This window comes from Rhinolophus sinicus, chromosome 17, assembly GCF_057876585.1.
Source record: "Rhinolophus sinicus isolate RSI-liver-muscle chromosome 17, RSI-T2T, whole genome shotgun sequence".
Lineage (NCBI taxonomy): Eukaryota > Metazoa > Chordata > Mammalia > Chiroptera > Rhinolophidae > Rhinolophus > Rhinolophus sinicus.
In genome coordinates, this window is record NC_142517.1 from 150,966,541 (window position 1) to 150,981,193 (window position 14,653).

Below are 14,653 nucleotides of genomic sequence, written 5' to 3' on the forward strand. Positions count from 1 at the left end.
ATCTTAACTGGAGAAAAAAGACAGTAGTCTTTAGATACAAGATAACATTGTATAAGCAAATTTGTACGTAACAATTTAAAATTCCTAAATGGCTGCCATGCTTGAAAAAAGAGTTAATGACTGAGTCAAGCAATCAAAAATCAAGCCACAGAATTGCTGGGTGTTTTCAATTTTGTTTTGCTTTGTGTGCTAAAGAAAAATAGCAAATCCAGCTAACTATAGCTGAGCTGTAGCAGAAGTCAGTCACAAGTATTGTGCCTCTGTATAGTAAGCAGTTGCTTAACTGCTTACGAGAAGTATTAAAGCTGGACAATGAACTTTCAGCCTGTGGTTCATACACACTGTTAATAACAAGAGTATAGGAACATGTCTCTTACTGGCTCTCAGCCTCTAATATCATTTCTGTTTATTGAAATCTGTGTTTATGCCTAAGTACAAGAGGGTGCCAAAAAAATGTATACACATTTTAAGAAAGGAAAAAACTGTATTAAAATTGTAATACACAATATATACCGATAACAAAAGATGAATACAAGTCACGTTTGACTTCTGCAATCACAAGAGGTGTTCAAAGTGGTTACCATCCGCGTCCAGAAATTTCTGATTATGGCGAACTACTGCTTGAGCAGCGGTGACCAAAGTGTCCACTTGATACATTTTTTTGGCACCTCCAGTATAGCTAATATAAATGTTTCTTTTTTTCAAAAGATAGAATACAGTTGTAGGGGAAATCCCATTTTAAAAATCTTGTAAGACCAGCAAAATTCCTATTATTCAATACCCTTGAAATGAAACCAAATTGGCATATTGAAAATTTTGTCTTGTTTTTCAAAGAGCCAGTGTTCAACACCATTTAGCAGGTGAGAGTTTTTCAGAAGGAAACAATATGTATTGAATACTACATGGCACTTAATAGGATTAAAAACTCCTATACTTAGATTTATTCCTTCTATAATAAGTGAATATGATTTTAATTAAAGTGTCCCTAATACAATTTGATATTCTTCCAAAATGTTATACTGGTGGGTTGTCAGAAATTGTGTTTTTCAGGTAAAGTGCATTTCTAAATGTTGAAGTGATGAAGATGGCTAAGACAAAATTTAATAAAATGATCAAGAGATCTTTAGCTCTCTAACAGTAATAAAAAGCATGAGAGAATCAAGGACTCTCATCTCACCATCATGGATATTTCAGTTGAAAAAGGTGTTAGTTCACCTCATAATTTACTTTCAAGCTGATGAGGACCACAACAATTAGAGGCTTAACAGCAAGGATGCACTTTGGACCAAACAGCCAAATACATAAAGCATACCCAAGCACACCGTTTTAAAAATAACATTTTTATTTAAAATATTTTACAATGTGAAGTTACAACTACATTTCCCAGAGAACATTGAGCATTTCCTCTAACAAATAGCCTTTTTCTCATTTTTCTTTACTGCAGTCTCATGTCATGGTCCCATGTAATCTGACTTCTGCCCACACACATGCCCTGAAACAGCCCGTTCAGGGCAGAATAACAAAGGGATTAAGAGCTCTGGTCTGAAAGTCAGACAGACCCAGGTTTGAATCCTGGCCAATTATTACCTGTGCGACCCTGAACAAATAACTGAACTTCTTCTCTTGAGGAAAGGAGGCTAATAAACTACCTGATAGGTTTGTTAGAATAAGGAAAGCCAGTTCAAATATATGATAGCTGAAGCACACAGTGCCTGCACAGAGAATGCACAATAAATAGACACCGTTGTTGCTAAAATCCTGTCACTCTTCTTTGGACAGTATTGTCTAATATCTGTCTTCCAACTCAAGAGTTAACGTACATGCAATTCCACTGCCTGTGCCTTGTGTGTTGTAGAATAAAATTATAAGGACCCAGGTAAAAGGGAAATATGACAAAAACCACTATTTTAAAAGAAACTGGTGAACACTATTTACTGATCTGTGGGAAAAAACAAAAAGAATAACTTCCTTACCACGGTCAGTACAATGACTTCTCACATCCTCTATGCTTTCTACTTTGATGGTTTCTTGAAGAAAAAGATAACAACTATTTTGGAACTGAACCCAGTTGGAGGAAGGACAGTCTGTGTGGAAAAAGAGAAACATTGTTAAATAACTTGAGAATAAGATTTTCATGAATTCCTGAAGAAAATATTAAATTTTCACAGAAAGTAAAGAAAGGTAATTACCCTCGATAATTTAGCAAAAAAGGCTCTCAGTCTTTGTTAAAAGAAGAAATTGATGAGTGTGATAGGAATTTATTTTTCTCCATTGTCTATGTGGGAAAAAAGAAGTGTGCAAATGATTCTCTTCTGATATTACAGAGCCAAGTTCTAAGTCATTTGGTTGCTTAGGAATTCAATCATAAATTATAGCGTTATTGCCAAGGTAACAAACTATCAAGGAAGACAACCAGTCAGAATCACAAACTCTAAGGTTATCTTCACAGCATGCAGTAACAATTCCAAAAGTCTTAGTTTAACAAAATCTTCTTGTTAGAATTATACCTCCAAGAACAGAGAAGAAAACAAGTTGCTAGGTTATGAATATTCAGACAAGTTTTCTTTTTTCTTTTTTAGAAGTTACATATATTTATTTTTCTCGATCAAACAGTGATCAGTTTGATCACAGCCAATTGAACAGATTAAGTTTTGTTTGTTTGTTGATTTAGACAAGTTTTCATATTGCACGGGAAAACAAGATTGCTGTTCTTAATTTAACATCTCACCAAAGCACACTCTTTGAACTAGTTCTATGAAACAACCATCTCTCTTCCTCTACTGCTGTGGAGTAGAGGTGCCTCTTCTTTGTTTTTGTCTTGGTCTCTTTTGTTGTTGTTCATTATAAAGGTATATATTTTTAAGCCTTGGTTAAATAGGAATGGGAAACACTTTGCTGAATGAATCCTCTATCTTCTTCATCCCTCAGTAGCTTAATTTATCATCTCTTCAGCAGTTCAAACACTTCCCTTACCAGTGTATTCATCTTTTCCTTCTAGAATCATGCTGTTTCTTATATCCTAAAATATAACCAGATTGACCTCGTTGCCAATTCTAATACTGCTACTGGAATATTCTTGAAAAGTAAACTTTTTATTAAAATACACCGTAGAATGTGCAAGTCATAAATACACAGCTTGGTGAATCTTCATACATGAACATACCCATATAATTATCAGCGAGATGAAGAAACAGAACATGAACCTCTTTTGATCACCACTCCCCTCCAAAGGTAATAGGTAATAACTATCCTAACTTGTCACACCATAGATTAATTGTGCCTGTTTTTGAACTTCATAGTAATGAAATTATTCAGTATGTACTCTTTTGTGTGTGGTTTCTTTTGATAAACATTACTTTTTTTCTTCTTAAATTTATTGGGGTGACAATTGTTAGTAAAGTTACATAGATTTCAGGTGTACAGTTCTGTTTTACATCATCTATAAATCCCATTGTGTGTTCACCACCCAGAGTCAGTTCTCCTTCCATCACCATATATTTGATCCCCCTTTACCCTCATCTCCCACCCCCCACTCCCCTTACCCTCTGGTAACCACTAAACTATTGTCTGTGTCTATGAGTTTCTGTTTCTCATTTGTTTGTCTTGTTCTTTTGTTGTTTTTGGTTTATATACCACATATCAGTGAAATCATATGGTTCTCTGCTTTTACTGTCTGACTTATTTCGCTTAGCACCATACTCTCAAGATCCATCCATGTTGTCACAAATGTTCCTATATCATCTTTTCTTACCGCCGAATAGTATTCCATTGTGTATATATACCACAACTTCTTTATCCATTCATCTATCGAAGGACATTTTGGTTGTTTCCATGTCTTGGCCACCGTAAATAAAGCTGCAATGAACATTGGAGCACACGTGTCTTTATGTATAAATGTTTTCAGATTTTTTGGGTAGATACCCAGGAGAGGGATTGCTGGGTCATATGGCAATTCTATTCGTAATTCTTTGAGGAACCTCCACACTGCCTTCCATAGCTGCTGCACCAGTCTGCATTCCCACCAACAGTGTCTGAGGGTTCCTTTTTCTCCACAGCCTCTCCAACACTTGTTACTATTTGTCTTGTTGATGATAGCCATTCTGACTGGGGTGAGGTGATATCTCATTGTGGTTTTTATTTGCATTTCTCTGATGATTAGTGATGTTGAGCATTTTTTCATATGTCTATTTGCCATTTGTATGTCCTCTTTGGAGATAAACATTACTTTTATGAGATTCATTCATGTTGTAATGTGTAGCCGTAGGTTATTCTTTCTCATTGCTATATATATTGTATGAATTTATTCATTCTTTCGTTGATGAATATTTGGGTAGTTTCTATTAGGTTGGTGCAAAAGTAATGGTGGTTTAAAAGGTTAGAAATTACAAAAACCGCAATTACTTTTACACCAACCTAATAGTTTGTGGCCATTACAGTTAACATGCTATAAATATCCTGGTCCACATATGCATACTTTGTTGTGGGTATATTTCTAGAAGTGGATTGCTGGGTCATAGAGTATATACCGTGTTTCCCCGAAAATAAGACCTAGCCCGACAATCAGCTCTAATGTGTCTTTTGGAGCAAAAATTAATGTAAGACCTGATATATTATATTATATTATATTATATTATATTATATTATATTATATTATATTATATTATATTATATTATATTATATTATAATTAATTATATTAAAGACCTGTCTTATAGTAAAATAAGACCAGTTTTATATTAATTTTTGCTCCAAAAGACACATTAGAGCTGATTGTCCGGCTAGGTCTGATTTTCGGGGAAACACGGTACATGTGTCTAGCTTAGCAGATACTGCAAAACACTTCTCCAAAGTGGTTACAAATCTTACAAGCAGCAAGTAGGTTTTTTAAAAAAATCCAGTTTGATAATCTTTGTCTTTTAACTGGAATATTTTACTTAATACTGAATGTAATTACTGACGTGTTTGAGTTTATGTCTACCATTTTACTATTTGTTTTCTATTTGTCCTACTTGTTTTATGTTCCTTTTGTCCCTTTTTCTTCTCTTTGGATTAAACATTTTTAAATTCCATTTTTTCTTGTCGTCTATTATTTTTATATTCTTTATTTTTATTTCTGTAGTGGGTACCCTAAAAACTACAACATGCAACCTCAGTTTCTTGGTACCTAAAATAAATTTGTAATTTTATCACTTCTTAGACAATGCTAGGATCTTAGAATATTTTAACTTCCTGGACCTCCCTTCCTTTATTGTTTTATTACTATTTTGCATGGTCAATGTTCCTTTAGATTTAAACACATGTTTACCCATCTATTCTGTTGCTCTTTATTTCTTCATTTCTTCATTTCTGGGTTGCTAACTGGGATAATTTTCCTTTTGCCTGAAGAAATTCCTTTGGTGTGGCTTTAAGTGCAAATCTACTACAAACTCCCTTAATTCATGATTTTCTGTAAACATCTTTATAGTGCCTTCATGTTTAAAGGATATTTTTGCAAATACAGAAATCTAGAATGGCAGCTTACCTTTCATTTAAGATGTAATTTTATTATTTTTTGGCTTTGATCCTTCCTAGTGAGAAGTCCACTGTCAGCCTAATTGTCGCTCTTCCTGGCAGCTTTCAAGATTTTGTCTTTATTTTTCAGCAGTTTGACAGTGGTATGCCCAGTTGTTTTTGTTTTGTTTTGTTTAATCCTGTTAAGAAATCACTGTACTTCCATAATCTGTAGCTTATTTTCATTGGTTACTTTTGGAAAAGTTCTTGGCCATTATCACTCCAAATAATGGTGATACTCCATTTTCTCTCCTTCCTTTTTGGGATTCAAATTACGTATACGTTAGACTTTTTACCATGTCCCATATATCCTCTTTGCTCTTTTCTATATTTTTAATACTTTTGCGTCTACATACGATCATTTTTTTTTTTTTTTTTTTTTTAAGATTTTATTGGGGGAAGGGGAACAGGACTTTATTAGGGAACAGTGTGTACTTCTGGGACTTTTTTTTCCAAGTCAAGTTGTTGTCCATTCAATCTTAGTTGTGGAGGGCGCAGCTCAGCTCCAGATCCAGTTGCCGTTGTTAGTTGTTAGTTGGAGGGGGCGCAGCCCACCATCCCTTGCGGGACTCAAGGAGCTAAACCGGCAACCTTGTGGTTGAGAGCCCACTGTTCCATGTGGGAATCGAACCGGCAGCCTTCGGAGTTAGGAGCACGGAGCTCCAACCACGTAAGCCACCGGGCCGGCCCCCATACTATCATCTTGTTCCTTCTGGTTTACTAATCTACTCTTCATGTTTAACAAAAATGCTGTGAAACCTATCTATTGAGTTCATAATGTCATTGAATTTTCAGTTACAGAATTTCAATTTGTATAGATTTTTATAGATTCTGGGTCTCTGGTGAAATTCTCAGTTTTATTATCTGTATCCTTGAAATTACAATAGTTAAAGTCTGTTTCTGATAGCTAATTTCTGGGTTACCTGTTGGTCTGTTTTCAGTTTTTGTTTTTTCCCCCTTTTGGTCTGTGTCTTGTTATGCCTGGTAGTTTTGTTGTTGTTGTTGTTATTATTTTTTAATCAAATACCAGACACCATGGAGGAAAACTGAAGAGACTCTAGATGACATTCTCCTCTAGAAAGGACTCTGGCATGCAGCTAGATTATTAAAGATTACCATAATAATGCCAGGGATGGAGTTGAACTGAGGAAGCATTAGAGCCTTTGTGAGGCCCAATATCCATGGATCTCAATTAAAAGCCTGGATCTTAACTGGAGCCCCTCTTCTTTGGCAAATTAAACTCAAATTTTTGTCTCCTTAAACACCATGAGACTGCCAAAAACTCTGCTCTACTTTTAGTGGCTTAAAATTTTGGCAACTCTCCTAAGGGGAAAAGTAACACATAACAGTATTGGGCTCACCTCAACAAACTGCCTTAGCAGTTCTCTGAGCTGCACATATAATTCTTATGGAATTTTCTCTAGATTTTCTAGTTGTTCTTCAGGGGAGCGTTAGTCTCCCACTCATTATAGTCAGGGGCAGTATTCCCACTTCCACACTTCTGAACAAGTTACCAATTATTTCTCATCCATCTAGCTATTACTCATCCAACAAACAGTTGCGGAGCAACTCCTATGTGTCAGACAGAATGGGTAGTGCTCAGGAGTAAAGAGAAAGGGATATAAAGAGGAATGAGCCCTACATTGCCAAGTGCTTAGTCGAATGGGAGAGTCAGACATATACATAAAAGATACCACAAATGTATGACAGGCAAAATGCTATAAGACTAGAAGAAAGAGTAAACAACTTGTAGAGTAAGGGACATTTCAGAAAGGAGGCAATATATGAGCTACAACTCACAGGATAAATGAGATTGCCATGCAGAAAAGGAAAAATACAAAGAAATTCCAGGCAGGGACTACATAAAAAGCACAATGCCAGGCATCTAGTTAGGAGTCAAATATTCATTGAATGCATGAACTAGGCAGGTCTCTCCCTCCTCCCCCTTCTCCATAATGCTTTCTGTATTAAGACAAGAAAGAGAAAACAAACACTCATTTCCAGAATGAAACTCAAATTGAAAGTCACAAGGGCAGAAACTCTGAAATGCAAACTTCGATTTTCTTTTTTTTCTTTTGTTCTTCTGCTACTTTTCCCTGGTTCCTTCTGTTGCTTTTTCTTTAGCCTTATGTAATTAAAACAACAATAACATTGACATAGAAATGGACTCCATTACACATGTAATCTGAAACACTTATAAATCATTGGAAGGTCTTGAACCAGGAGTTCAGAAATGCTCTCCTGTATTATTTCTAGTCAAAGCTACACATAGTATTTCCTAGTATTGGCAATAAATAACTCAACAATATTTAAACAATCAATAATTTTTAAAATACTGTGTATATGGAATAAAGCATCTCTGTTAAGTATGCAAAAGTATAATCAGCACCCAGTGAAGTAAAATGTACAAATTATTTCTTTGCATACTTGTAGTTAGTTCTTACGCTTTTTAAATTATAATGAACTCTGATCTCTAAATCATCTATTGATTAAAGTACACTCTTATTTCAGTGGCAGCTCACCTGTCAATTCTCCATGAAGTGTCCACCCCTCACCTTCCTGTAGCCTCTGACTCCTCGGAACTTCTCCAGTACTAGGCACTGCACTATGTGTGAGAGATCCTTTCTGGTTACGAAGACTACAGGTTTGTTCAGGTTACCCCAAATAGTAGAGATTTATTGTAGAGATCCATGTGGTAACAACAAAATTGAGGATTCTATGTCAGCATATAGGCCTCTTAGGCTTTTTCATACCAGGTCCCCAGCTTGGGCTGCTGCCCAGCCTAGAGTAGTCAGCCTTTGATTTAGGAAAGTCTCCCAATTTTGATTAGGGTGCTGAGCACAACATGGCACATGCCATGGGGACCTATGCATAAGAACCATAGGTAGCCATTCTTAGAAAAGGGGATATGTTATCCTTTGATGACCTACAAACAGTCATACAGCACTGATTAAATCCTGCTCTGTATGCTAGTTATCTGGTACTTACCCTAACTTCCCAATTGGGCTGTTAACTGCATGAGAACGGAGGCCATGTCTTAAATCTAACTGTACCCCCAATGATAGCTGTCATAGTGTCTTGTACATAACACAAGACAGCATGCAGAGGAGTGGGACAGTGCAGGGTTCTAAGCATATTAGGCTGTGGAGCAAAGTCTGGTTCTGACTTCATGATCTTGCCTATGTAACGTAATGTTACTGTGCCCCGGGTTCCTTGTTTGTAAAATGGGAATGATAACAGTACCTATCTCCGGTTGTTGTGAGAAAATTGCTCTAGGTGCTAGGGATTCCACAATTAACAAAAAAGGGAAGAAAATTCCTGCTGTCCTTTAGCTTCTATTCCAGTTGAGGCAGATACACAAAGGCAAGATAAGTAAGTAAAATAATACGCTCGATGGTGTTTTATATTTACTTGGTATGTTAGTGATCTATTCCTAGGTAGCAAATTAGCAGGTTAAACCAACAAAAAAAAACCCTTTATTATCTCACAGTTTCTCTGGGTCAGGAATTCAGAAGCCGCTGCTCAGCTGGCTGATTCTAGCTTGGGGTGTCTCAGGAAGGTGCAGTCAAGATGTTGGCCAGGGCCGCAGCCATCTGAAAACTGAACTGGAGCTGGAAGCCTCCAAGAGACTCACACATACGGATGGGGAGGTGGTGCTGGTGGTGGATAGGACGCCTCCGTTCTGCACCGTGTGGACTCTCCACAGGGCTGCTCAAAGGTTCTTACAACATGGCAGGTGGCTTCCCTTGGAGCAAGTGATTCAAATAAGAACCAGGTAAAAGTGCAATGTCTTTTATGATCCAGCCTTAGGAGTCCCACTCCGTTATTCCTGCAATTTCCTATTGGTTATGTATGTCAGGCCTGTTTCATGTCAGGCGGTGAGCTTCACAAGGGTAGGAATCCCAGGAGGTGAGAATGATTGGGGCCATCTTGGAGGCTGGCAACCACAGAGATAATAAGTACTAAGAAAAGTGAAAACAGGGAAGCAAGATCCTTAGTGTAGGGTAGGGGTTAGGGTTGCAATCTTAGAAAGGTTTCATTATAAAGACGACATAGAAAAGCCGCGTGGGTATCTAGGTCAGATGCACAGAACAGCACACACAAGGCCCCTGAGCTGGGAGTGAGTATGATGAGGATAATGGCAGGCAGAACAAATCGAAGACCATTGTTGAAAAGTAAACAAGCAACGCAGGAGAAGACCACAAACAGAAAAAAGCTACAGGCAGAAAAACAGAAAACAGTTGACTCACTTCCTCAAACCTTTCAACTGCTTTCTGCTGAGGCTCATGTCAGCATCAGCAGTAACTCCAGTGAATCCAGCACTGACTCGTTCTTCTCGTGCGGCAGACCAGAGTGTCTGTCCCAGAAACCAGCTTTACACACTACTCATGAGATACAGTTATACTCTGCGAAGAACGAAGAACAGCGTTCAAATAGAGGGTGGATGCCTGCTGTGAGGAAAGTTGTTCAAGTTCATGAACTTCGTGTGCAGAAGGCTAACCTAAGTCTACCACAGACGCTACCTATGTGTGGTGCTATCATCCTGTTATATGAAAACCTGCCTCCCCAAAATACTGCCCCAACTTTTCAAGGACAGGTTCTGTAATATTTTCTATAGAATATATTTCCATAAATATACTTAGCTACAAAAAAACAGAAAACACCTGCCCACAAAGCTCTCTGCAAAGTGTTTATCTGTTACTCTTCTTCATAGCAGTCCGAAAAGACACATTGATATTAATAATGCACCTAAATGACTCTTTATGGATTTTTTAAATTTTATAATTCTATCGATTTCATATGTAGAGAAATGAAGCAGCTTGATGAAAATTGTAAATGCTTGTACTTAACGTAACTCCAAAAGTTTCCATGTAGTGCCTCTGCTAAAATTACCATGTGCTAAAGAATAAAATGGCATGTCTACAGGGATATTTTGCACTACCGGTTCAGTTCTGACAGAACTCTCTGTTCCCTTATAATTTCCTTTTTTTAACAACCAGGCACGGCATAAGAGGAAGTGCTCCTTGAGACATACTTGTTCTGAATGTTAACAACGAAAAGGCAAAGACTGTAGTTTTTCCCCTTGTCAATAATAAGACCTTTGTCCTTTTCCCATTAAGACTTGCAGTCACTTTCCACAAGGGCAACTGTGGCAGAGAGAGGAAGAGGAGCTGTTTATTACATTTATTATGTACGGAGGAGGGAAACTGTTCCAAGTCCCTAAGTAATCTAGAACCCAGTACACTGGGCTGCAAGATCTCCCTGAATCTCAGGGAAACCCAGACACTCTGACACTCCACGTCTTCTCCACATCACCCTTCCCAACCTAGGTTCCAAGATCTCTTCTTCCGTCTTACCCCCTCACGTCCCTTCTTAGAAGAGCTGTCATGTTTATTCATATGGTGGGCCAGTCAGTGTTACTCTGCCCTTTTCTCACTGGGCATCACTAGTCTATTTTCTAAGAGAGTGAGTCTCACGATTTGCCCTCAAAATCTAAAATAATCCACAGGAGGAGTGAAATACGTGAAACATATCATTAACTGCGGACGATAACCCTGTTGCAAAACTAGTTTTCAACATATAAGCACATTTTTAAAAGCTTCTCGACAATGAAAATAGTCCTGAGATAATACCTGTCATTTCACTTTTTCATTGGATAACAATAAACATTAACATTTCAAAATTTACAAAAATATGTCTGAGAGAATTTCTCCTGAAACATAACTGGGCCATCCACAAGGGTCAGAAAACGTCATATCAATAGATTAAGATGATTTAATGCTTTGAATTCAATTCTGAGATGAGTTCATGGCAAAAGTAAAATAATTAAAAAGAAATCGCAATCTCATTATCCCCCTACTTTTAAAATAATTGATGTGATTTTTTTGTCCTTTTATTATAATTTAGAATAAAGTAGAGACACAAATCAAAACAAAACAAAAATCTACAAGACAGTCAAGTCTCTGCTGTTATGGAGCTTCCTTCTGGTAAGGGGCGGCAACAAGCAAGAAGACCATGAATAAACAAGATGCATTCAGATAGTACTGCGTGCTTTGAAGAAGATAAAACATACAGATGTGACATAGAACGTGGAGTGTTCAGGAGAGGCCTGAGGAGTGACATATGAACAGAGATCTGAATGATAAGGATGGCGGACGCTGTGCCAAGGACCAGGGTAAGGGAGGGTGGTCTGGGCAGAAGAACCAGCAGTGGCTGAGTCCCCATGAGGTCGATGTAGATAAACAGAGTGAATGGCAGGAAGGGTGGTAAGATATGACATCAGGGTGTAAGGCCAGAGCATCTCATGTAGGCTACGGCAATTCAAAATTAGCAACCTACATCTTTATGAGTTAGTGTTTTCATATTTTGGGGGTAAATACTCAGAAGAGGAATTGCTGGGCCATATGGTAGTTATATTCTTAATTTTTTGAGGAACCTCCATACTGTTTTCCATAGTGGCTGCACCAATTTATAATCCCACCAACAGTGTATAAGGGTTCCCTTTTCTCCACACCCTCTCCAACACTTATTTCTTGTCGTTTTGATAATAGCCATTTCTGACAGGTGTGAGGTGATATCTCATTGTGGTTTTGATAGGCATTTTCCTGATGATTAGTGATGCTGAACATCTTTCATATGCCTGTTGGCCATGTCTATTCAGATCTGCCCAATTTTTCAATAGGATTTTTTGTTGTTGTTGTTGTTGTTGAGTTGTATGAGTTCTTTGCAGCATGATTTACAATAATCAAGACATGGAAACAACATAAGTGTCCACTGATGGATAAATGGACACAGAATATGTGGTATATATGTACAATGGAATACTACTCCATGTACAATGGAATACAGCCACAAAAAAGATGAATTATTGCCATTTGCAACAACATGGATAGATCTTGAGGGTATTATGCTAAGTGAAATAAGTCAGACAGAAAAAGACAAAAACTGTATTTTACTCATATGTGGGATATAAAACAAAAGCAACAAGCAAAACAAATTCATAGACACAGACAAAAGTATGGTGGTTACCAGAGGAGAAGGCGGGGGCTGTGGCAAGGGCAAATTGGTAAAGGGGGACAAATATATGATATAAAGTCTAGTGATGAAGGAAACTAGACTTTGGGTGGTACGCATGCAGTAGAGTATACGGATATTAAACTACAATGTTGTACACCTGAAATTTATGTAATGTTATTAAGCAGTGTTACCTCAATAAATTTAATTTTAAAGTGTTAAAAAAATGAAACAGGTCTGCTTCCACAAAAAAAAAAAAAAGAAACCTAGATTCTAATCTACGTGATGACTACAGAATGAGGATTTACTCTGAACATGTTTATATTCACTCATCTCACTACCCCATGGGAAATCACGGACCCAGTAAACATATACTGATCATTTACTACATGCAAAAATGACCATTACAGAAGAACTTTTTGAAAGGGATGCCATAGAACCTTATTCAGGAATTGAAGAGTGTTTTGTTCACTGTAATTTTCAAGATAATAATGAAGAGCAACATAAGATCACTTACACTAATAAAGTCCAAAATAACAGAGAACAGTAACAATGATTTCCATTTCAACTTTAAATTTATACTTTATGCAATGCTACAGGAGCTTTGCTGTTAAGATCTTGCCATTCAGGGGGTGGCCGGTTACCTCAGTTGGTCAGAGCGTCAGAGCGTGGTGCTACTAACACCACGGTTGCCGGCTCACTCCTTGCATGGGCCACTGTCAGGTGAGCCCTCCTTAAAAAAAATAAATAAATAAAAACAAGATCTTGCCATTCAGCTAAATCTTTTCAATAACCTTGAAAAGCTCTTTCTTGACTTAGTTCTAAGCCGAATATGATTCCTGATCTTGTCTGGATAGGAGATTTGTGAAGTATTATGATGAAAAACACATGGTTTTCAGCCCTGTATCATCATGTATGTGGATGTGTTCAGTAACCATAAATATTTAACATATCTCCCCACCAAGTGGCACTCAGGATGTTTTCTAGTTGCAAAAATTACCCTTCATTTTGTATGAAGAGAACAAAGGAAGGAAACCAAGATGTCCCGTACCTATAGTGGGTACTAGACATCGTGTTTGCACTTAATATTCACAGCTAGCCCTGGGGTTATTATCTCCATTTAACGGAAGCACAATGAGTTGGGTAACTTGATCAAGGCCACACAGTTTGTAGCTAACTCCAAAGCTCATGCTCTTTCCAAATTAATCCTTAAAGCCTCCTGACTGAGAGCTGATTAGTTAATAGCATTGATTTATTCAACGTACACTTCTTCTTAAGCTCTTAGAAAGCCTGTTTAACCATGCTGGACTTACAAAAGGAAAAAGACCAAAACTTTCCAAAGATAACTTGTCCTCTGTTGCTGATCAAAACATCTCTGAAGAAGAGAGCTATCAAAATCTAGAAATTGATTTTTTTTTAAGTCTGACAAGAAAAGTATTTGACTAAAGGAGGAAAGCATGGCCACCCAAAAGGTGGCTTAAATGGATATTTAGATGTTACTGGCACGTAATGAGGAGACGTTAAGGAGGATTCAAAACAGTCCAGTCTTCACAGAAGCTCTAGTCAAGCCTGGTCTTTGACAAAACTAATAAGCTCAGTCTGAACAATGTGAAAATCGGCACATCTTGTTTTTGCTCCTCCCCAGGCAGATGACATAACTGGTCATAAATGCTGATGGACAAAGGCTTTCAGGAAAGGAACTTTGGATTTGTACACAAGTTCTGAGCTGCTTACTCTGTTGCTGCCTCCATATCTGAGATCCTTTAAAACATTCCTGCCAGTCAGCAGGCTTCCAGCAGGAACTTATAAAGTAGCAATGAAATTCGGGGCGGGGGGCGGATCTCAACCTCTTGCATAATCATTTTATTCAAAACCACACAAGTATTCACTTAGTTCTTTTCTTGCTCTTTAATTCCTGGAATTGTTCAATCAATGATGTTTTGGATGGAAGTCTTTCCCCAGAGCTGACCCAACAAACATTTTTGACATGCGTGCACCGGAAACTTATTTGAAAAATCCCCAAAACGCATATGCAATAGAATTGTCTATTTTTCTCAGGAGTCATTTTGGAAATGACTGACTGACTAATC

General features: G+C 37.5%; 1 protein-coding gene across 2 annotated transcripts in view; it reads right to left on the minus strand.

Annotated features, from left to right (window-relative positions):
* The window catches only part of LOC109445155 (CD302 antigen), a 108,359-nt gene that overhangs the window by 12,379 nt on the left and 81,327 nt on the right, over positions 1 to 14,653 (minus strand). For both annotated transcript variants that reach the window (XM_019727252.3, XM_088794247.1), the window contains one exon: positions 1,974 to 2,084. In XM_019727252.3, coding sequence (XP_019582811.3) covers positions 1,974 to 2,084 — 111 coding nt within the window. The remainder of the gene's footprint in view (positions 1 to 1,973; positions 2,085 to 14,653) is intronic.